This window comes from Aythya ferina (genome assembly GCF_964211825.1).
Source record: "Aythya ferina genome assembly, contig: HAP1_SCAFFOLD_29, whole genome shotgun sequence".
Classification (NCBI taxonomy): domain Eukaryota; kingdom Metazoa; phylum Chordata; class Aves; order Anseriformes; family Anatidae; genus Aythya; species Aythya ferina.
Genome location: NW_028181463.1, coordinates 169,082 through 192,176, shown reverse-complemented (window position 1 = coordinate 192,176; position 23,095 = coordinate 169,082). Strand labels below are relative to the sequence as shown.

Sequence of the window (23,095 nt, the reverse complement as noted above, 5' to 3'; positions counted from 1 at the left end):
GAGGACAAGGAGACAAAGGCAATGTGAAGAGGACATTGATGTGTAGGAAAACTGGACGTGTGTTACCAAGTACAAGGGCCAGGCCTCGACTCCAAGTGCTTCAGAAGGGAGATCCTTTCCTTTACAGGTTGCTCAGGGCTCTTTGTGGGGCAGTAGGAGATGGGGATGTGCATGGCCAAGTGCAGGAGAATGGTACGACCCCTGCCTGCTTCATGGGCGGGGGCGAGGAGGTAATGAGGCCCTGGTGCTTTAAAGATCAACTGTCTCCTCAAAGGCCTCAGTGGCAGAGACAACAGCCATAGCCATGGGCACAAAGATCAGGGTTCTGCTGGAACTCTCAGTCTTGTCACAGCCCTTAATCCTTTCCACAGCAGCCTTTCCTAATCACAGAATTTCTAGGTTGGAAGAGACCTCAAGATCATCGAGTCCAACCTCTGACCTAACACTAACAGTCCCCACTAAACCATATCCCTAAGCTCTACATCTAAACGTCTTTTGAAGACTTCCAGGGATGGTGACTCCACCACTTCCCTGGGCAGCCTGTTCCAATGCCTAACAACCCTCTCAGTAAAGAAGTTCTTCCTAACATCCAACCTAAACCTCCCCTGGCTCAACTTAAGCCCATTCCCCCTCGTCCTGTCACCAGGCACGTGGGAGAACAGACCAACCCCCACCTCACTACAGACTCCTTTAAGGTATCTGTAGAGAGCAATAAGGTCGCCCCTGAGCCTCCTTTTCTCCAGGCTCAACAAGCCCAGCTCCCTCAGCCGCTCCTCGTAGGACTTGTTCTTCAGGCCCCTCACCAGCTTCGTCACCCTTCCCTGGACCCGCTCAAGCACCTCAATGTCCTTCTTGTAGCGAGGGGCCCAAAACTGAACACAGTACTCGAGGTACGGCCTCACCAGAGCTGGGTACAGGGGGACGATCACCTCCCTAGCCCTGCTGGTCACACTGTTCCTGATACAAGGCAGGATGCCGTTGGCCTTCTTGGCCACCTGAGCACACTGCTGCCTCATATTCAACTATCCACCATCACTCCCAGGTCCTTCTCTGCCTGGCAGCTTTCCAACCATTCCTCTCCCAGCCTGTAGCTCTGCTTGGGGTTATTGTGCCCCAGGTGCAGGACCCGGCACTTGGCCTTGTTGAACTTCATGCAGTTGACCTCAGCCCATCGGTGCAGCCTATCCAGATCCTCCTGCAGAGCCTTCCTGCCCTCAAGCAGATCGACACACATCGAGCTTGGTGTCATCTGCGAACTTACTGAGGGTGCACTCAATGCCCTTGTCCAGATCATCGATGAAGATATTAAAGAGGACCGGCCCCAGCACCGAGCCCTGGGGGACGCCACTAGTGACTGGCCTCCAACTGGACTTGACTCAATTTACCACGACTCTTTGGGCCCGGCTATCCAGCCAGTTTCTAACCCAAAGAAGCGTGTGCCAGTCCAAGTCAAGAGAGTCCAAGTCCAATACAAAACAAATAATTACATATCTAAACCTCCACACATCTGCTCTGCAGTTGGGTGAACTAGGAGCAAATCGGGGGAAATCTCTTTGATATGAGCAGTAAAGTTAATCTGAGATTACCCCATTTTCCTACCATGTTCCTACCATGTTACTACCATGCTACTCCCTCTGGCTGTAGTACGGAAATGATTCTTCCATTGCCACAGAGGAGTCCCCTGCTCCCAAAGGCACTCTCAGGCAGAATCAATGAAAGAGAGCTTCAAAATATCTGCCTGGAAATGGAAAAACTTTTGTTGATTTTAAATGAGAATATGGAAAGGGTTTTCCTCAGTTATGTCTGTGGTACCCAATCACTGCCTTTCTCTTCCTTGTACAGGACCTCATGACCAGAAATAACAGATGTCCAAAGTCAGCTCCATTTCTGAGTTCCTTCTGCTGGTATTCGTAGACATGCACGAGCTGCAGCTCCTGCAATTCACGCTCTTCCTGGGCATCTACCTGGCTGCCCTCCTGGGCAACGGCCTCATCCTCAGCGCCGTAGCCTGCCACCACCGCCTCCACACCCCCATGTACTTCTTCCTCCTCAACCTCGCCCTCCTCGATGTGGGATCCATCTCCACCACTCTGCCCAAAGCAATGCCCTCTGGGACACCAGGACCATCTCCTAACAAGGATGTGCTGCACAGATTTTTTCTTTCTCTTCTTCATTTCAGTAAGGTATTATAACCTTACTATCATGGCCTACGACCGCTACATTGCCATCTGCAAGCCCCTGCACTACGGGAGCCTCCTGGGCAGCAGAGCCTGTGCCCAGATGGCAGCAGCTGCCTGGGGCAGTGGCTTTCTCAATGCTGTCCTGCACACGGCCAACACATTTTCCCTGCCCCTCTGCCACAGCAATGCTGTGGACCAGTTCTTCTGTGAAATCCCCCGACATCCTCAAGCCCTCTTGCTCAAATGCCTATTTCAGAGAAGTTGTGGCACTTGTGTTTAATATTTCTTTAGCCTTCGGTTGTTTTGTTTTCATTGTGCTGTCCTATGTGCAGATCTTTAGGGTAGTGCTGAGGATGCCCTCTTCTCAGGGCCGGCACAAAGCCTTTTCCACATGCCTCCCTCACCTGGCCATGGTCTCTCTGTTTGTCAGTGCTGCCATATTTGCCTACCTGAAGCCACCCTTCATTTCCTCTCCATCCTTGGACCTGGTGGTCGCACTTCTGTACTCGGTGGTGCCTCCAGCACTGAACCCCCTCATCTACAGCATGAGGAACCAAGAGGTGAAGGATGCAATGAGGAAACTTGTTCAATACATGCTTCTTAAGCATCAGTGATGTGTTCAGAAGATGTATTTCTGATAATATGCAATTTTGATTCATATTATATCACATCATTTTTATCATTACTAGTGTTATCAAAACATTATCATTAATAATAATCATAAAAGAAATAAAATGCTATTTGGGAAAATGATACAATATTTTAAAAATTATTTTTTTCTGTTAGTATTTTAAAAATATTTTATTTTGTTTTTAATAATGTAATTCTTACCATTCTGAATGTTACATTTTGTGTTTGCTTTGACCATATCATCTAACATACATAGAGAACCAGGATTCCTTGGTAGATAAAGACAATAAAGATATCATCAGAAATTCATTGCTCTCAATATCCCTCACTTCCCATCTCCTCTGGAGTTGGGGCAGCAGCCTGAGCAACCAGGAGTGGCTCGGGGCGAAGAGCCCAGCTGCCACTTATTGTATTTGGATTCGACCTTGTGTATCTAGGTGACAGTCCTGTTGTCTCTATATGAGGGCTGGCACAAAGCCTTTTCCACATGTCCCCTGCACCTGGCCATGGTGTCCGTCTTCCTCAGGCCTGTCATGGTTGCCTGCCTGAAGCCCCTTCCATCCCCTCCCCATCCGTGGACCTGGTGGTGGCAGTTCTGTACTCAGTGTTGCCTCCAGCTGAGCACGTTATCATCTGTAGCATGAGGAGTCAGGAGCTCAAGCATGCCTTGTGGAAATTGATGACTAGACGTGTCTTGGATGTGTTATAAATGGCTCAGGATTCAAATTAGGATTAAATAAAAAAAAAAAAAAAAGGATTTATTAAAAGAATATAAAAGAATAGAGGTAAGCAAACAGCGCTGGGTGCACCGGGAGTCTCCGCTCCACCAGGACGCACACCAGCCACATCAAGTAGCTGATTTTTATGCTCCTAGACTAATACATATTCATTACTTCTTCTAAAAAAAACAGGTTATTATAATTAGCTTCCGGGGTCCAGTCCCTCCTACTGGAGCATGCGCATCAGTCTCCTCTGGGGGTCTCTAGGGGTCTTTCATGCTGAAGGCTCGTAGTCTTCCTCTCCAAGTCCTTCCCCTTTGTACTCCTTTGGCACTGTACCAAGTTTATAGAACATTCTCTGCAGGTCTTGTCTCCCAGCCGTCCTTCAGCTTCTTTTTCCTTCCTCTTAATCTCTTGGCCCCCTGAACAGATACCAAAGGTCTGCATAGTATCCCATAACAGTCACTAGTTTTTATCACTTGTTCTGAAACTCCCAGACATCAAACACAAATAGCTTTCTTATTGACACTTCACCAGTAATTAAAACATTCTTCCCCAGCCATTCACAGGGACAGTCACACCTATAGCAGTGTTAATCTCGAAGAAGACAGAAAAAAGGCTGTATCTGTTAGAAATAGAAGTCTGGAATAACAAAAGCAAACAGCTTCATAAATTTGAGGAATATTTTCTGAAGACTTGATAAATTGACTAGAATGAGGGGGAGACTGGGACACACTGCATCTGTGGTTTAAGAATTAAATTGCCAGTGCAGGGCCCAGAGGCAGACAGGACTTTTCTTTATGGACACGAATTATTAAAACATTCCTAACAGATGCAATAGATTTCTCATCTGCTTCTGAACATGTCTTGTAATGCAAATAATTGGCAGAATAGCCAGTATACCTGTTTTGTTTTGTTTTGTTTTGTGATTGTGTTTGTGTATATTCTTATTACATTATTCAGCTAATGAACACATGTTAAGATGATATGGAAGTACCTGTTGAATATAGCTCATAGACTCTGTGCGTGTGAAGCCATGCTCTCTGTGAATTTAACCTTAAGGAAGTTAAGATTTAACTGCCTTTTTTGTCTGACATCCTTCCTCTGAGACCAGGCCTGCCTCTGCAGGGGCAATGCCCGTGTGCAGAGGTGCAGAGGAAAAGAGTCCCATCCCAGCAGTATGGCCAGGGAGCACCAGTGCTTGGGGCATGCAGAGCTGCTCTCTTGCCACTGCCGCCCTCTCCTGCTGAGCCCTGATGGTGGGGTCAGGCCCGGCTGCTCCTTGGTGCCAGTGGTGCTGTGGGGCTGTGCTGGGACTGCAGGCAGGGACAGGCAGTGGGCACGGCAGTGGCACAGCTGGCCTCCACTGCAGCACTTCCCTCCTAAGGGGGGATCTCCTCCTAGGTGGACTGAGCAGAGCTCAAGTGCTCAATCTGCTGTGAGCAGGCAGAGGAGAGCTGTGCAGCCCCAGGGCACACAAAAGCCCCAGAAAAGGAGCCTGACAAGTGATTCCTTGCAGCCCTGGGGCAATGGCAGTGACCCCCTGAGCTGGGTCTGCCTCCCAGCCTGCCCAGCACGGCCCTGCAGAGTGCTCCCGTGCCCCAGGCACCACAGCCCCCTTGCTCTGCAGAGCAGCACCACCAGCTGGGGCTGGGACTGGGGCTGGGGCTGGGACTGGGGCTGGGGCTTGGAGGGTGCTTCCCCTGAGTGTCTGCTAGGCCAGTTTCACGCTTCTGGACTTGACTGTGATCTTCGCTGTGCATGAGGAGCTGAGAGACCGCCAACAGGCATGGGGCTAGAACATTGCCTGCAAGGTCCCTCCTGCATTAACACCTCAAAGAACTGGCAAGGAAATGGCTCCTGTGTGTCAGAGAGGCTGGGAGCCCAGCAGGTGTGCCATGAGCTTGGAGGATGAAAACCAGCTCACTACTACCTGGGCAGGTCCTGGCCCAAAAGGGGGATGTTTTGTAGGTGTGGTATTATAAGCTCAGTGGTGCATCAGAAACACTAAGTCCAGCCGGAAGTGAATGGCTGTTAAATGGCCTGTGAGGTGATTGCTTTCTGAAGTAGCTGACAGGTCACCCTTGACTCCTGGCTGGGATCTGTGCCTTTAGGCTCACATCTGCCAGTGTCCATGGTAGGGCAGCAGAAGGCACTTGCTGTGCATGTAGTTTCTGAGATTTGCTCTTCCTAAGTAGCTGGTAGGCCCCATAGTGAAAGAGGTCTTGGGTAGGGGTTTTCATGTCAGAGGTGTCAGCTTTTGCCTGAAGTCATCCTTTAGGACTGCTTTCAGTTTTCGACACAGAGCGGACCACTGCCTCCAAGACGCTTGGGGCAAACTGAACCATGCATGAGGGTTTGGAAAAAAGATAGCCTGGGTGCACAGAAGCCATTCCGTATCTAAAAGTTGGAGGCAGGAAACAAAATTTTGGGGTGGTACAAGAGCTGCTGGGCATATTGTGCAAGGTTCACCTACAGCCTTTGTGTTCGTTTCCATCCTGACTTAGGTGCCACATCAGTCTCAAGAAAGGAGTAGCCAACAGATATGAGAAAGATACTCTGAGATCATGAAAGCCATCAGAAAGCTGCCCATACGAAGATGACTGATATGGGAAAGTCAGGAGAAGCCTGGACAACAGAGATGTGAGATTTGAGAGATAGAAAAGGAGTTTAGCCAGCAGAAATTAATGATTGCTCTGAGGTTAGAACATTCAGGCAATGTTGATTCTGCTGTAACGCTGGCTTAAAACAGTCATGTAAAGCCCTTCCCCTATTTTAACCAGTGACATTAATCCCCAAACCTAAATGCTACTCCACACCCTGACAGGAATCCACTACTCTTATGCCTGACCTCAAAGTATCCCTTCAAGCCAAAACACAGCCTGTAGCCTCTTCCCTTTATCTTTAATCTCTTGCTCACTCTGATCTGATCAGCTTGTGGACCACAAGGAGGAGATTGGCGGGGATGATCAGAGGAGCTCAGCTCTGCCTTAGGATCTCCTGCCCCAGCAGCAGGAACGTGACTGTGGCAGGGACTGTGAGGTCACTTCTGTCTCTGCACTTGATAGGGCAGCAGCAGGAACGTGTCACGGAAAGGGACTGTGAGGTCACTTGTGTCTGGAGGAGGCAAGTCACCCTTGCCTTCTCCTTGGGATCTGCACTTTTGGGCTGACATTTTGCAGTGGCCCTGCTAGGCCAGCAGAAGGCACCTGCTTGGCATGCTGACTGGGGGATCCCCTCTGCCTCCAGAGCCAGGAGGACCCAGGCAGAAAGAAGGCCCTAACATAGATTGTCCTGTCCCTTCTGCTTGAATCCATGACTGCACAGCAGGAGGCACAAGGCTTGGCTGTGTCTCCACAAGAAGCTGCAAGGCCAGCAGCAGGCCCCTGGCTTGGAAGGTGCTGCTGAGGTGACTTGTGTCTGGTTGGCTGAGAAGCCGCAAGGAGCCTGCTGGGTTGGGATGCCTACTTCAGGAGTGGTTTCCACCCTGATGGAGCTTTCTGCGGTAGCAAGAAAGAGCAGAAGAGAAAAAAACTGCCACAAAGTGTTCCAGGAAGGCTGGCACTGGTCACAAAGAGGGAGAAATGTCCCTCAAAGGGTCATGCTGTGGTGCCAGAGGTCACCCTCTGATCAGACCCTGGCTTTGTGTTTCAAGGAACAGCTGGTGAGGGTTGACAAGACATCAGTGAAAGCAAGGCATGAGAGCAAGATGGTAAACAGAGATGGATGTCTCCAGACTTCAAGGAAATAGGGCAATGTTTGGGACAGCATAGGAAAAGCTACAGAGGAGAAGGCAGAGGGTGCTGGTAAAAAGGGAAGGCCCAACAGCCGTGAAGGTTTTCCCCTTGGCAGTAGCTTAGGAGGAGATATGTTATACTCATTGCAATGGGGCCTCATTGATTTCTTGCAACCCTGTGCAGCAGCTCAGAGGTGTCATACCACTGTTCTTCTCATGGCATCACACTGCCCACCACATCCCACAGACAACAGGAACAGCCTTGAGCCAGACGTGGCGGTGCAGGATCTCCTCTCACAGTGGCTGGGGTCAGGCCTTGGCTCTTCTGCTTCACTAAAACCAACCAAGACCTTTCTCAGCACAGTGCTTTGCCTGTCTGTAACCATGGCCTCCAATTATCTACCCTAACTAGTCCCTGGGGAGGCTTTGTTAGTAACAGCCCTCAGTGGGGCCCATTAAAACTCCAATTCACTTCAGCTTTTCCTTCTGACTTTACTTTCTCTAGCAGTTGCATCATTGTCCTCTCAGTACCAGAGCTTCATAGACTCAGCACCAAAATACACCATGGAACTCATTAAAATGAAGAAAGTCCTAACATCTCCTCCAAAGTTTTCTTCAAGGTTTCATGCCTTGTGCTGTTAACTGCAGAGCTTCCATGACGTAGTTAAGGGAAAAGATTTCACAAAGCAAATAATAAATATATTTTCTTGTTTCCAAGGCTGAATGTTGTTGCATTTCAGTTTGGATGATCATTCTCCTATTGTTCTTCATCCAGGGTGACTTCTATGGAGACCTGCATCAGGAGGAAAAGCAGAGACTGGAGGTCTGACAGCTCCACTGCCAGCAGTGGTCTTTGTCCCTGTAACTGCAGCCCAGCCTAGCACATGAAACCCTTTCTAAGATAAGTCAGGGTTGTGTTCAGATAATTAAAATAAAATAAAATAAAACAAAACAAAACAAAACAAAACAAAACAAAACCAAACAATATAAAATAAAATAAAATAAAATAAAATAAAATAAAATAAAATAAAATAAAATAAAATAAAATAAAATAAAATAAAATAAAATAAAATAAAATAAAATAAAATAAAATAAAATAAAAAGATTGAAATGACCATTGAATCCTGAGAAATTCAGCCTGAATCTCAGTAGACACCTGGACATCCATGGACTCTCTTGGATCGTCTGTGGAAAACTCAGGGTGAAAACTAAAGAAAATGTATTTTTATTGGCTGTAGCTGTACCCATGATCTTGGCCTCTTTGGGAAAATTTTCCCCTTCCAGACACAGAAACCTAAATTGAATGATGTGAAAAGACCTCCCCAGTCAATGGAGCAGGGCAAAGTCCTACTTCCTGTGCTATAGATGCAGAAGGCAAAAAGAATTGCATTGTGCCTGACACTACTCTGGGACGTGTCACCCAGGTCAGGCAAATTTATCTTACTGCTGACAAGTCCATCACTAAAGCACACTACCAAGCTCTACATCTACACCTTGGCTCTCCAGTCGATGACCCAGCTCATGGATGGCAATCAGGGACTCTCGGTTAGCGCGACGCTGCCTCAGGTGCGCCACCATGGTAGCCATTGGCACCTGCTGTTCTTCACCCCTCAGCAAACCCTCAACAGAAGGATTCTGTGGAAGGCCAAGCAAGGTAGACAACTGGTTCATGTCCTTTGTCTCCAAGGCAGCTCTGCCAAAGCCCCACCCGTGGTGCCCTCTTGAAACTCTGAATTCCCTCTCCTGAAGCAGTCTATGCCAAGGATGCACATAGCCTCTGGGCCAGTCCCAGTGGGGTGCTTTTGCCATTCCTTCCCAGTTAGACTCACTTCAGCCTCCAGTACAGTTAATGGGCTGCCCCTGTCACTCCAGAAATACAGGTGGGTTCTACCTCTTTCTAGCTTGATGGCATTAGGGTACTCTGTGCACCGTTGTGCAGTAGAGCTTGATACATTTGTGGATCTGACGTGCCAGGCCATTAAATATATACAGTCAAGTAAACCTGTTTCTCCCTTTCCTCCCTGCCTCCCCCTGGCTTGAAGCAGGACCCCTCTAGTCCTGCTCATAGTATTCATTGCTGTGTCTGGTAGACGGCCCAATGGAGACACGTTCTGCCATAGCACAGTAATTCCATGGGGCAGGGGAATGGAGCCAACAGTCAAGAGACACATTTGGGTGGGGAAGGTGGGGTGGGGCCCAGTAGAGACAAGGAGTGAAGGCAGTGGGGTTGGGGAGGCCAGCAGAAGCAGCCCAAGGGGTGGTGCTGCTTGTGAGGACACGTTTGTGGCAGCAGCCTGAGTGGGCAGCAGCTGTGCGCAGGCGAGGGGAGGCCAGGAAGTGCATGGCAAGAGCGCTCCTGCCAGCAGAGCCAAGGCCGGGGCCGAGGCCGAGGCCAAGGGCAGAGGCAGGCCCAGGGCAGGGGGCTGCAAGGGCCATGCTGAGCTCCCTGCCCCTGCAGCAGCTGCCCTGGCCCTCGGCCTCCTCTCCCCTGCCCCTGCAGCTCTGGGCTCCCTTGGCGCAGCCCTGGCTCTGCAGCACCAAGCCCTGCTGGGAGCCCTCCCCTGCATGCTGCCACCGCTCCCTGATGCTGCTGTTGCCCTCTGCCGGGCACTGCCCAGCCCAGTCCAGCCACTGCCCACCTCTTCCCACCTCCCTGCCCTCTCCCCAGCCAAGCCCAGCAGCCCAGACTGTGCTGTCCCCAGGGCAGTGCCCACCACAGGCTGCTGCAGGGCTCTGGGCACGGCCACCACAGCCCCAGCCCCTTGCAAGGCACCGCAGCTGCTGCCTCAAAGGCAGCTCTGGGCCTCCCCAGCAGTCCCCACGCTGGGGCCAGACCCGGCTCAAGAGATGGAGGTCTGTGAAGCTGCAGGAGCCCTGCTCTCTTGCCTGGCAGATCCCCAGCACACAGTGCCTGTGCCCCGCAGGGCCAGCCCCGCTCCCCAGGCCAGCACAAGAGGCCTGGCCCAGCCACAGAGCAGCTCCACATTCCTCTCCAGCATGTTATTTGCCATCAGACTAAGCACAACCGGGACAGTTCCAGGCCAGTCAAGGCCAGTTATTCTTTGCTGAGCCATGGCCAGCCAAGAAGGGAGCTCCCAGTCCAGCACTACACTGAGCACTCTGAAATTCTGATCCACAGTGAAGTCCCGAAAAGCAAGAGGCCCGTTCATGCAGCAGTTCCTTGGGTATATTCCTAGCACCAGCTTTGGAAGAGCTGTGCAATGAAAGAGATGCCACTGTACAGACAACAAGATTGTCAGCAAGATACATGAGATCTCAAGACTTAGTTGAATGTGAAAGCACAAGAGAACAATGAGGAAGCCAAAGGGAGTAGCAGTGACAAGACCACGTCCTGCTGCTGGCCATGGCCATGGCTCCAGGGAAGCAGCAGCCCCAGCCCGAAGGCAGCAGAGAGGCAGAGCCCAGCGGGCAGTGAGCCTCTTGGCCCTGAGCCCCTCCTGCATGCTGGGGCTGCTCCCCCAGAATCAGAGGAGATGGGAAGAGAGGGATACTGAGTCCAATGAATTTATGCTGTCTTCTTTATTGTCTGTACTTACAGAGGAAGCCTAGTTCAATATGATTGATTAGAAGACATAGTCAAAGTAAATAAATTACTTAATAAATTAAAACAATGTCAAAAGTTATGAAAATAATCAAAATGAAAAATGAAATGAAAATCTCTCGTCAGTTACTTAAAATAGAATGGTAGCATTTAAAGGATTATTATTGTTATTACAATATGATAATAATACTAAGTACAAAAAATGATATGATACAAATAACAATAATGTTAACAGCACTGATGCTTAAGAAGCACATATAGAAACAGTTTCCTCACTGCAACCTTGAGCTCCTGCTTCCTCATGCTGTAGATGAGGGGGTTCACTGCTGGAGGTGCCACTGAGTACAAAAGTGACACCACCAAGTCCAGAGATGGGGAAGAGATGGAAGCGGGCTTCAGATAGGCAAACGTGGAAGTGCTGAGAAAGAGGAAGGCCATGGCCAGGTGAGGGAGGCACGTGGAAAAGGCTTTGTGTCGGCCCTGTTCAGAGGGCATCCTCAGCATTGCCCTGAAGATTTGCACATAGGACAGCACAATGAAAACAAAAGAACCAAAGACTAAAGAAATAATAAACCACAAGTGCCCCAACAAGTGCTCCCCCAGCTCCTGAGGGGATAGGAAGAGGTGGCAGCTCAGACCAATGAATTTCTTCTGGATTCTTTATTGTGTTTACCTACACAGGAAGCCTGGTTCTATAGCTAAATCTTTAACAAGTAGGAGGTTAAGATTAATATTATTTATATCTGAAACAATAGCTAGTGAAAATAACAACACAGACAAATAAAAAGAAAAAAAAATGTATCTTAAAGTTTTCAAAAAATAGGTGTTTCTGATTATAAGCTTATTGTTATAGTCAACGAAGCTGAAGAATATGTATTCAATCAGTGTCCTCACTGCAACCGTTAGTTCCAGGTTCCTCATGTTTTAGATGAGTGGGTTCACTGCTGGAGGCACTGGCGATGGGAAGAGACTGTGGTAGAGACTAATGAAATAGTCCCAGTTTCTTTATTGTCTTTATTTAAACAAGAATAATGATTGTAAAGTTATTTGAAATTATTGACTTCATAATAATAATAATAAAATAATAATTAGGAGGCTTAGAATAACATTAAATCAAAGCAACCAATTATAGGAAATAATAATAAAGAAAATTACTTTCAAGAATTTGCACTAAGAGTGTTTGTTTGCAGAAATCCTATTACCATTTTACGTACATTATTAATGCTGAAGGAAGAGGTATAAAATAGTTTCCTCACTGCATGTTTGAGCTCCTGGTTCCTCATGCTGTAAATGAGGGGATTCACTGCGGGAGGCAACACTGAGTATAGAACAGCCATCACCAGGTCCAGGGATGGGGAAGAGATGGAGGGAGGCTTCAGGTAGGCAAACATGCCAGTGCTGACAAACAGGGAGACCACGGCCAGGTGAGGGAGGCACGTGGAAAAGGCTTTGTGCCTGCCCTGCTCAGAGGGCATCCTCAGCACTGCCCTGAAGATCTGCACATACGAGAAAACAATGAAAACAAAACAACCAAGGACTAAAGAAATACTAAACAAAAGTGCCCCGACTTCCCTGAGGTAGGCATCTGAGCAGGAGAGCTTGATGATCTGGGGAATTTGACAAAAGAATTGGTCAACAGAGTTGCCTTGGCAGAGGGGAAGGGAAAATGTGTTGGCCGTGTGCAGGACAGCATTGAGAAAGCCACTGCCCCAGGCAGCTGCTGCCATCTGGGCACAAGCTCTGCTGCCCACGAGGCTCCCGTAGTGCAGGGGCTTGCAGATGGCAACGTAGCGGTCGTAGGCCATGACGGTGAGAAGGGAAAACTCTGAGCCAAAGAAGAAGACAAAAAAGAGAACTTGAGCAACACATCCTTGATAGGAGATGGCCCTGTTGTCCCAGAGGGCATTGGCCATGGCTTTGGGCAGAGTGGTGGAGATGCAGCCCAGGTCCAGGAGGGCGAGGTTGAGGAGGAAGAAGTACATGGGGGTGTGCAGGCGGTGGTGGCAGGCTATGGCGCTGAGGATGAGGCCGTTGCCCAGGAGGGCAGCCAGGTAGATGCCCAGGAAGAGCACGAAGTGCAGGAGCTGCAGCTCGCGCGTGTCTGCGAATGCCAGCAGGAGGAACTCACTCACTGAGCTGATGTTGGGCATTTGTTGACATTGAACACTGTTGTCTGTTGAAGAGGAGAAGGCAGAACAATGTTAGTTCACACTTCTCTGAGGGAGACTTATTGCAAGTCTTAGAGCACCCTCCAGCCTGAGCATCTCTCTTTTCAGAAGAACCTTTCTGCAGCTCTCTTACTTGAGCTCCAGCTGGTGCTGGCTGAGAGTGCACTGGGAGCAGGGGCTGCTGTAGACTGCAGAGGAGTCCTTGCTGCTGTAGAAAAGAAAGAAATCAGGAACTTGGGGGAAGCTCAAGTTCAGTTCACTGGTCAGATCAATGAGCTTTTCAGTGTTATTTCAAACAACTCCTCTGAATGCAGTTACACAGGCCACTGCCCACAAGTCGTGTTCTAATCTACCCTGTGTTTGCTGTCTTTGAGCCGCAGGACCATCAAGCTCTGGAGTTTCCTTGAGAAGAAACTGGAGACAACTGAGAGCAGAGAAGCCCCAGTCCAAGTGCAGCTGGACAGAAACCTCACCTGAGGTGAAGTTCTCACACAGACAGAGCTTGGAAGCATCCCTGTCTGAGCTCTACCTCCTCTTCTACCCCCATCTGCCCCACAGCCCATGGGCTGCAGGGGAAGAGGAGGCCAGGGAGGGGCTGCTCCAGGGGAAGGTGTCTGCACTGCAGGGCATGGCCACGAGGTGCCCGAATCCCCCCTGCCACGGCGTTTCTACCAACAGCTCCTTCTGGCCACCTGCCCCTCTTTCTGCTGCCTGCAGCTGTCCCTGCCAGGAGCTGCTGCTCTGCACACTCCTCTTCTTTCCCCCTACCGATGTGCACAGACCCCATCTCACTCGGCTGTGCTCAGCGCTGCCCTGAAGCACCCTGCCACCAACAGGGCCCTGCCAAGGGGCACCTCCATGGCTGCAGGAGCTACGGGGCAGCTGACAGCGAGCCACGCATGGCCAGCCACGGCAGGGTGTTCTGGGCTGACTGGGGGCACCTGCCTTAGGGCACTGCAAGGGACTTCTGCCAGACTTACTCACCTCGCACTGCAACCCAGCAGGACTCTCAAAGCCTACTGCATTGCCCACTGCCCTCCCAGAAACAAGACCCAGCACGAGACCCTTCCAGGATCTGCAGTTGCATGGCCCTGCAGCCAGACACTTACCTTGTCAAGGGCTGTGCAGGTTTCTCCTGCAGGCAGCTCTCAGCATCCTCCCACTGCCAAGTGCCTCCAAGCCCTCTCTTATTTTCTTCTCTCTGTGTCTGTGCTTCTGTGTCTCTTTCCTGCTGCGCAGTGCAGAGGAGCTGCTCCTGGGCACAGCTGTCTCTCTGCACCAGGGCCCTCTTGCCACGAGCTCCCCTTGGGCTCACGAGCCCAGCCCAGATCAGCAGCACAGCACCAGCCAAAGGGAATGCAATCACCCCTCTGGGGGCTTTGCTGATGAGCCCACGAACCTCAGGCACTCAGAGACAATTGAAGACAGCTCTCCAGAAGTGCAAGTCAGAGGCAAGTTTCCTGCAGTGTCTCCCTGAAGGCCAGCACTGACACAGCCTCCCTTGGAGCTCGTTCGAGCAGAACCCTGGAGGCAGTGAGGACAAGGAGACAAAGGCAATGTGAAGGTGACACTGATGTGTAGGAAAAGTGGATGTGTGTCACCAAGCTCAAGGGCCAGGACTTGACATCCATCCCATTTTAAGGGGGATCCTTTCCCTTGACAGGTTGCTCAGGGCTCTTTGTGGGGCAGTAGGAGATGGGGATGTGCATGGCCAAGTGCAGGAGAATGGTACGACCCCTGCCTGGTTCATGGGTGGGGGCGAGAAGGCAATGAGGCCCTGGTGCTTTACCAATCAGCTGTCTCCTCTAAGGGCTCAGTGGCAGAGACAACAGCCATAGCCATGAACACAAAGACCTGGGTCCTGCTGGGACTTTGAGCCTTGCCATAGCCCTTGCTCCTCTCCAAACCAGGATGGCCTAGAGAATCCCAGACCTGTACCTCTTTACTGGTTAGTTGTAGACACTTGTCCTTGTGGTGTCATACCGGATCTGATATGAGCATGATAACTCAGATCTTTTTGGTGGCCGTGCTCCTCATGAGGCAGCTTTGTAGAAAGCTGGTCTGGTTCCTCGTGAGGAGGCACCTCTGCTCATATGGCATCCCTTGTGGTGCCCAGGCCCTCCTCGTCCTGTGTACTCTGCAGTGTCCCAGTCTGCTCTGATATGTGGCGTTACTCTCCCTCTCGTTCAGGACTGGGCTCTTCTCCTTGTAAATGTCTAGAGGTTTCTTTAGACAAAATCCTGTAGTTTCTCAAGCTCCCACCACACTGATGCTCTGTTCTGTCAGATGTTCCTGTCCACAGGCAGACAGTTCAGCCTTCATGTGATTGTGCTGTCTCTGACAAGACAGCAGTATTGGGAGGTACAGGGGACACAGAATCACAGAGAATTTTCTGGGTTGGAGGAGACCTCAAGATAATCGAGTCCAACCTCTGACCTAACACAGAATCACAGAATCACAGAATTTTCTAGGTTGGAAGAGACCTCAAGGTCATCGAGTCCAACCTCCAACCTAACGCTAACAGCCCTCCACTAAACCATATCCCTAAGCTCTACATCTAAACGTCTTTTGAAGACTTCCAAGGATGGTGACTCCACCACTTCCCTGGGCAGCCTGTTCCAGTGCCTCACAACCCTTTCAGTGAAGAAGTTCTTCCTAACATCTAGCCTAAAACTCCCCTGGCTCAACTTAAACCCATTCCCCCTCGTCCTGTCACCAGGCACGTGGGAGAACAGGCCAACCCCCACCTCGCTACAGCCTCCCTTGAGGTACCTAAAAAGAGCGATAAGGTAGCCCCTGAGCCTCCTCTTCTCCAGGCTGAACAAGCCCAGCTCCCTCAGCCGCTCCTCGTAGGACTTGTTCTCCAGACCCCTCACCAGCTTCGTCGCCCTTCTCTGCACCCGCTCAAGCACCTCGATGTCCTTCTTGTAGCAAGGGGCCCAAAACTGAACACAGTACTCGAGGTGCGGCCTCACCAGAGCTGAGTACAGGGGGACGATCACCTCCCTAGCCCTGCTGGTCACGCTGTTCCTAATACAAGCCAGGATGCCGTTGGCCTTCTTGGCCACCTGAGCACACTGCTGCCTCATATTCAGCCGACTATCCACCATCACTCCCAGGTCCTTCTCTGCCTGGCAGCTTTCCAACCATTCCTCTCCCAGCCTGTAGCTCTGCTTGGGGTTATTGCGCCCCAGGTGCAGGACCTGGCACTTGGCCTTGTTAAACTTCATGCAGTTGACCTCAGCCCATCGGTGCAGCCTATCCAGATCCTCCTGCAGAGCTTTCCTACCCTCAAGCAGATCGACACACGCACCTAATTTGGTGTCATCTGCGAACTTACTGAGGGTGCACTCGATGCCCTCGTCCAGATCATCGATGAAGATATTAAAGAGGACCGGCCCCAGCACCGAGCCCTGGGGGACGCCACTAGTGACTGGCCTCCAACTGGACTTGGCTCCATTCACCACGACTCTTTGGGCCCGGCTATCCAGCCAGTTTCTAAGCCAACGAAGCGTGCGCCAGTCCAAGCCAAGAGCAGCCAGTTTCTTGAGGAGAATGCTGTGGGAGACGGTGTCAAAAGCCTTGCTGAAGTCAAGGTAGACCACATCCACAGTCTTTCCCTCGTCCACCCAGCGCGTCACTCTGTCATAGAAGGAGATCAGGTTCGTCAGGCATGACCTGCCTTTCATAAAGCCATGCTGACTGGGCCTGATCGCCTGCTTCCCCTTCAAGTGCTGCATGATGACTCTCAGGAGGATCTGCTCCATGAGCTTTCCTGGCACTGAGGTCAAACTGACAGGCCTGTAGTTTCCCAGGTCAGTCCTCCGGCCCTTCTTGTAGATGGGCGTCACGTTTGCTAGCCACCAGTCAACTGAGACCTCCCCCGATAGCCAGGACTGTTGATAAATGAAGGTAAGCGGCTTGGCCAGCTCCTCTGCCAGTTCTCTCAGTACCCTTGGGTGGATCCCATCCGGCCCCATCGACTTGTGCACATCCAAGTGCCGTACCAGGTCACCAAACAGTGCTTCGTGGATAGTGAGGGTCACATCCTGCTCCCCATCCCCTTCCACCAGCTCAGGGTACTGGGTATCCAGAGAACAACCGGTATTGCCGCTAAAGACTGAGGCAAAGAAGGCATTGAGCACCTCCGCCTTTTCCTCATCTCTTGTAACTAAGTTTCCCCCGCATCCAGTAAAGGATGGAGATTCTCCTTAGTCCTCCTTTTTGTGTTGATGTATTTATAGAAAGGTTTTTTGTTATCTTTAATGGCAGTAGCCGATTGAGCTCCAGATGAGCTTTGGCCTTCCTAATTTTGTCCCTGCACAGCCTCGCAACATCCTTATAGTCCTCCCTAGTGGCCTGCCCACTTTTCCAAAGCTTATAAACCCTCTTTTTCCTCCTAAGATCAAGCCACAATTCTCTGTTGAGCCAGGCCGGTCTTCTTCCCCGCCAGCTCGTCTTTGGGCACGTGGGAACAGACCGTTCCTGCGCCATTAAGACTTCCCTCTTGAAGAGCGCCCAGCCTTCCTGGACCCCTCTGCCCTTCAGAACCGCCTCCCAAGGGACTCCACCAACCAGTGTCCTGAGCAGCTCAAAGTCAGCCCTCCGAAAGTCCAATACAGCGGTTTTACTGGTCCCCTTCCTGGCCTTGCCAAGAATAGTGAACTCCACCATTTCGTGGTCACTCTGCCCTAGACAGCTCCCGACGATCACGTCCTCCACCAGTCCTTCTCTGTTTGTGAAGAGAAGGTCTAGCGGGGCACCACCCCTGGTAGGCTCATTAACTAGCTGCGTCAGGAAGCTATCTTCCACGCTCTCCAGAAACCTCCTAGACTGCTTCCTCAGGGCTGTGTTGTGCTTCCAGGATATGTCAGGGAAGTTGAAGTCCCCCACGAGAACAAGTGCTGAAGATTTTCTTGAAGTGGAGAGTGGAGTCACTCTCCACTTCAAGAGTCACTCTCCATTTTTTTTATAAGCCCCCTTTAAGTACTGAAAGGCTGCGATGAGGTCACCCTGGAACCTTTTCTTCTCCAGGCTGAAGAGCCCCAGCTCTCTCAGCCTTTCTTCATAGGAGAGGTGTTCCAGCCCCTTGATCATCTTCGTGGCCCTCCTCTAGACCCATTCTAACAGACCCACACCCTTCATGTGCTGGCGGCCCCAGTCCTGGATGCAGGACTCCAAGTGGAGCCTCACAAGGACAGAGTAGAAGGGGTGAATCACTTGCCTCCACCTGCTGGCCACTCCTCTGCTGATGCAGCCCAGGATACAGTTGGCCTTCTGGGCTACAAGGGCACACTGCTGGCTCAGGTTGAGCTTTTCGTTCAGCAGAATCCCCAAGTCCTTCTCTGCAGGGCTACTGTCAATCACTTCTTATCCCAGTCTATCCTCCTGTATGGGATTTCCCCGGCCCAGGTGCAGCACTTTGCACTTGGACTTATAGAACCTGCTTAGGTTCACATGGGGCCAAATTTCAAGCTTTCCCAGAACCATTTGGATGGCATCCCTTCCTCTGTTGCATCAACTACACCACTCAGCTTGGTGTCATCTGCACACTTGCTGAGGGTGCACTTGACCCCACTGTCTATGTCATTGATAAAGATATTAAACAATACCTGTCCCAGGACAGACCCCTGAGGTACACCACTCATCACCAGCCTCCACTTGGACATAGATCCATTGACCACCTCTCTCTCGGTGTGACCTTCAGGCCAACTCCTTATCCACTGAATGGTGCACCCATCAAATGCGTATCTCTCCAATTTGGAGATCAGGATGTCATGTGGGATAGTGTCAAATGTCTTACAGAAATCCAATTAGGTGGTCTGTCTTCCATTGTTGTCTGATGTAGTCACTCCATTGTAGAAAGCTACCAGATTTACCCCTGGAGAAGCCATGCTGGCTGTCTGAGATCACCTCTTTGTCTTGCATGTGCCTTGACACCGATTCCAGGAGGATCTTTTTCATGATCTTGTCAGGCACAGGGGTGAGGCTCACCATTCGGTAGTTCCCTGGGTCCTCCTTTCTACCCTTTTTTAAAAATGGGAGTGATGTTTTCCTTTTTCAGGTCACCAGGGACTTCACCCAACCTTCAGGAATCTTCAAATATGATGGAGAGAGGCTTGGCAACTACATCAGCCAGTTCCCTCAGGACCCTGGGATGCAAGTCATCAAGCCCCATAGACTTGTACTTGTTTAGTTTCTTCAGGTGGTCTCAAACCTGCTTTTCACTAAGAGCAGGTGGGACTTTGCCTCCCAGCCTCCACCCATGGCTTCAGGAAAAGTAAAGACTTGGGAAGCCTGATTGGCAGGGAAGACTGAGCCAAAATGTTGTCGAGGCCCTCAGGCTTCTCCATGCCTGTCATTACCAGTTTACCCTTCTCATCCCTCAGAGCGGGTACACTCTCCTTGGCCTTTCTTTTCTGAGCTATGTATCTCTAGAATCTCTTCCTGTTATTCTTTGCCTCCCTTGCTAAGCTCAGTTCTATCCGCGCATTGCTTTCCTTATTCCATCTCTACACATCCAAAAATGAAGTATTTGTGAGGGCCTGGAAAAGAGCCCTCGAGATCCATGGAAGCTATTCTGGAAACAAAACTAGTAGGTAGGATGCGCAATTTTGTAGAGAGGCAGAGCTGATGGGCATACTGGGCAGGATGCTCCTTTAGGCCCTTTTCCCTCCTGACTACAATGCCACTTCTCTCTGAAGAACAGAATAGCCCACAGACGTGAGACATATACTGCCTATGTCATGGATGTCATCAGAAAGCTGATCCCAGTAAGATATGGGGAGGTCGGGAGCAACCTGGACACGAGAGATGTGACATTTTCAGGTGGCAAGAGGAGCATGGCCAATTAATGATTTTGTAGAGGTAAGAGGAATCATGTAATGTAGATTATGAAGCAACACTGACTTGTACAGTCATGTATGGCCCTTACACTATTTTAACCAGTAGTTTTAATCCCGAAATCTAAATGCTGTTCCAACACTCTGACAGGAATCCATTTCTCCAAAGCTTGAACACAAAGTATCCCTTGAAGCAAAACTCACCCCATAGCCCCTTTCCATTACATTTACTCTTTTAATCACCCTAATCCCTTTCCTTAATATTAGCATTAAAATACTCTATTTAACCCTAGGCTTCTAGGCAGACCTAAAAATGAACTAAACTACAGAGCCTGACCATACCCTAAACACAGAAGAACACCAAACCTTCCCAGTAAACATTTGTTTACTCTCTAACCCAGAAAGTTGAGCCTTAGTCCCTTGGGAAATAGAAAGCAGTCAGCTATGCCTAAGGATCTCATGGCCCAGCAGAAGGAATGTGACTGTGGCAGGGACTGTGAGGTCACTTCTGTCTCTGCACTTGATAGGGCAGCAGCAGGAACATGTCACGCAAAGGGACTGTGAGGTCACTTGTGTCTGGAGGTGGCAGGTCAGCCTTGACTTCTTCCTGGGAGCTGCACTTTTGGGCTGACATCTGGCAGTGGCCCTGCTGGGCCAGCACAAGGCACCTGCTTGGCATGCTGACTGGGGGATCCCCTCTGCCTCCAGAGCCAGGAGGACCCAGGCAGAAAGGAGACCCCAAGACGGGTTGTCCTGTCCCTTCTGCCTGAGTCCATGACTGCACAGCAGCAGGCACAAGGCTTGGCTGTGTGTAGCCAAGAAGCTGCAAGGCCAGCAGCAAGTCCATGCCTTGGAAGCTGCTGCTGAGGTGACTTGTGTCTGGTTGGCTGAGAGGCCGCAAGGAGCCTGCTGGGTTGGGATGCCTACTTCAGGAGTGGTTTCTACCCTGATGGAGCCTGCTTTGGCAGTAGGAAAGAGCAGGAGAGAAAAAAAAAAAAAGACACAAACCACCCTAAAAGTTAGGCACTGGCCATGAGGAGGAAGAAGTGACCAGGGGAACAACTGGTCTTGCTGCTAGTAACAGAGGCAAAGAAGGCATTAAGTACCTCAGCCTTTACCTCATCTCTTGGCACCAGGTTTCCCCCCACATCCAGTAATTTATGACGATTCATAATCCTCTTTAATTTAAAGTATTTATATAAGCAGTGTTTATTGTCTTTGACAGGAATGGATTGATTAAGCTCCATCTGGGCTTTGGCCCTTCTAACTTTGTCCTGCACAGCCCCATAATATTTAGGACACAGCTCCCGAGAAACTGACAGCATGCATGAGAATGAAGAACAGAAAAAGTAGAATCTGGCAGCCTTCCACCCACTACCTTTCTGTGACTGTGCTGCAATTCCATTTAGCCAGTTACTCCTGTATTATCCAAACATTGGTTTAGTGGAGGACTTGTTAGTGTTAGGTCAGAGGTTGGACTCGATTATCTTGAGGCCTCCTCCAACCCAGAAAATTCTCTGTGATTCTGTGTCCCCTGTACCTCCCAATACTGCTGTCTTGTCAGAGACAGCACAATCACATGAAGGCTGAACTGTCTGCCTGCGGACAGGAACATCTGACAGAACAGAGCATCGGTGTGGTGGGAGCTTGAGAAACTACAGGATTTTGTCTAGAGAAACATCTAGACATTTACAAGGAGAAGAGCCCAGTCCTGAACGAGAGGGAGAGTAACGCCACACATCAGAGCAGACTGGGACACTGCAGAGTACACAGGACGAGGAGGGCCTGGGCACCACAAGGGATGCCATATGAGCAGAGGTGCCTCCTCACGAGGAACCAGACCAGCTTTCTACAGAGCTGCCTCATGAGGAGCACGGCCACCAAAAAGATCTGAGTTATCATGCCCATATCAGATCCGGTATGACATCACAAGGACAAGTGTCTTCAACTAACCAGTGAAGAGGTACAGGTCTGGGATTCTCTAGGCCATCCTGGTTTGGAGAGGAGCAAGGGCTATGGCAAGGCTCAAAGTCCCAGCAGGACCCAGGTCTTTGTGTTCATGGCTATGGCTGTTGTCTCTGCCACTGAGCCCTTAGAGGAGACAGCTGATCGTTAAAGCACCAGGGCCTCATTGCCTCCTCGCCCCCACCCATGAAGCAGGCAGGGGTCATACCATTCTCCTGCACTTGGCCATGCACATCCCCATCTCCTACTGCCCCACAAAGAGCCCTGAGCAACCTGTCAAGGGAAAGGATCCCCCTTAAAATGGGATGGATGTCAAGTCCTGGCCCTTGAGCTTGGTGACACACATCCAGGTTTCCTACACATCAGTGTCACCTTCACATTGCCTTTGTCTCCTTGTCCTCACTGCCTCCAGGGTTCTGCTCTAACGAGCTCCAAGGGAGGCTGTGTCAGTGCTGGCCCTCAGGGGGACACTGCAGGAAACTTGCCTCTGACTTGCACTTCTGCAGAGATGTCTTCAATTGTCTCTGAGTGCCTGAGGTTCGTGGGCTCATCAGCAAAGCCCCCAGAGGGGTGATTGCAGTGCCTTGGGCTGGTGCTGTGCTGCTGAGCTGGGCCGGGCCCGTGGGACAGAGAGAGCTCATGGCAAGAGGGCCGTGGTGCAGAGAGACAGCTGTGCCCAGGAGCAGCTCCTCTGCACAGCGCAGCAGGAAAGAGACACAGAGGCACAGACACAGAGAAAAGAAAAGGAGAGAGGGCTTGGAGGCAGCTGGGAGTGGGAAGATGCTGAGAGCTGCCTGCAGTAGTAACCCGCACAGCCCTTGACAAGGTAAGTGCCTGGCTGCAGGCCATGCAGCGGCAGGTCCTGGAAGGGTCTCCTCCTGCTGGGTGTTGTTTCTGGGAGGGCAGTGGGCAGTGCAGTAGGCTTTGAGAGTCCTACTGGGTTGCAGTGTGAGGGGAGGAAGTCTGGCAGAAGCCCCTTGGAATGTCATAACATAGCTACCCCTGGTCAGCCAGGATTGTGGTGGCCGAGCCTCCTCCAGACACTGCAGGGGATGCAGTTTGAATATTGGGATACCCCAGCTTTTGAATATCCAGAGCAGTCTGAGGGGTGTCCTCCTGGTCTGCATGATGCTCTCCAGCAGGATGCAGCTCTCTCGTGGCATCCTTGTGCCCTTGCAGCATCCAGGTACCCGAAGGAGGAGACACCTCCGTGTTAAGGCCATGCCTGGATGTGCTGCTGGATGGCTGTCTCTGGGAAGCTGGAGTGAGGCTTCTGCAGCCCTGGTTAGGAGG

The 23,095-nt window shown here is 50.7% G+C and overlaps 1 protein-coding gene and 1 pseudogene across 2 annotated transcripts; one reads left to right on the top strand and one right to left on the bottom strand.

Annotated features, from left to right (window-relative positions):
- The first annotated feature begins 2,033 nt into the window (after window positions 1-2,033).
- LOC311428017 (olfactory receptor 14C36-like) lies at window positions 2,034-2,794 on the top strand (annotated as a pseudogene). Its single transcript has one exon. The product of its transcript is annotated as an olfactory receptor 14C36-like (transcript).
- Window positions 2,795-8,022: 5,228 nt separating this feature from the next.
- On the bottom strand, window positions 8,023-12,977 carry LOC311428016 (olfactory receptor 14C36-like; the record flags this gene model as incomplete). The annotated part of the gene is made up of 2 exons (XM_084539584.1): window positions 8,023-8,058; window positions 12,042-12,977. The coding sequence occupies 2 exons, from the start codon at window positions 12,975-12,977 to the stop codon at window positions 8,023-8,025; spliced, it is 972 nt and encodes a 323-aa protein (XP_084395710.1).
- Between the last annotated feature and the right edge of the window lie 10,118 nt (window positions 12,978-23,095).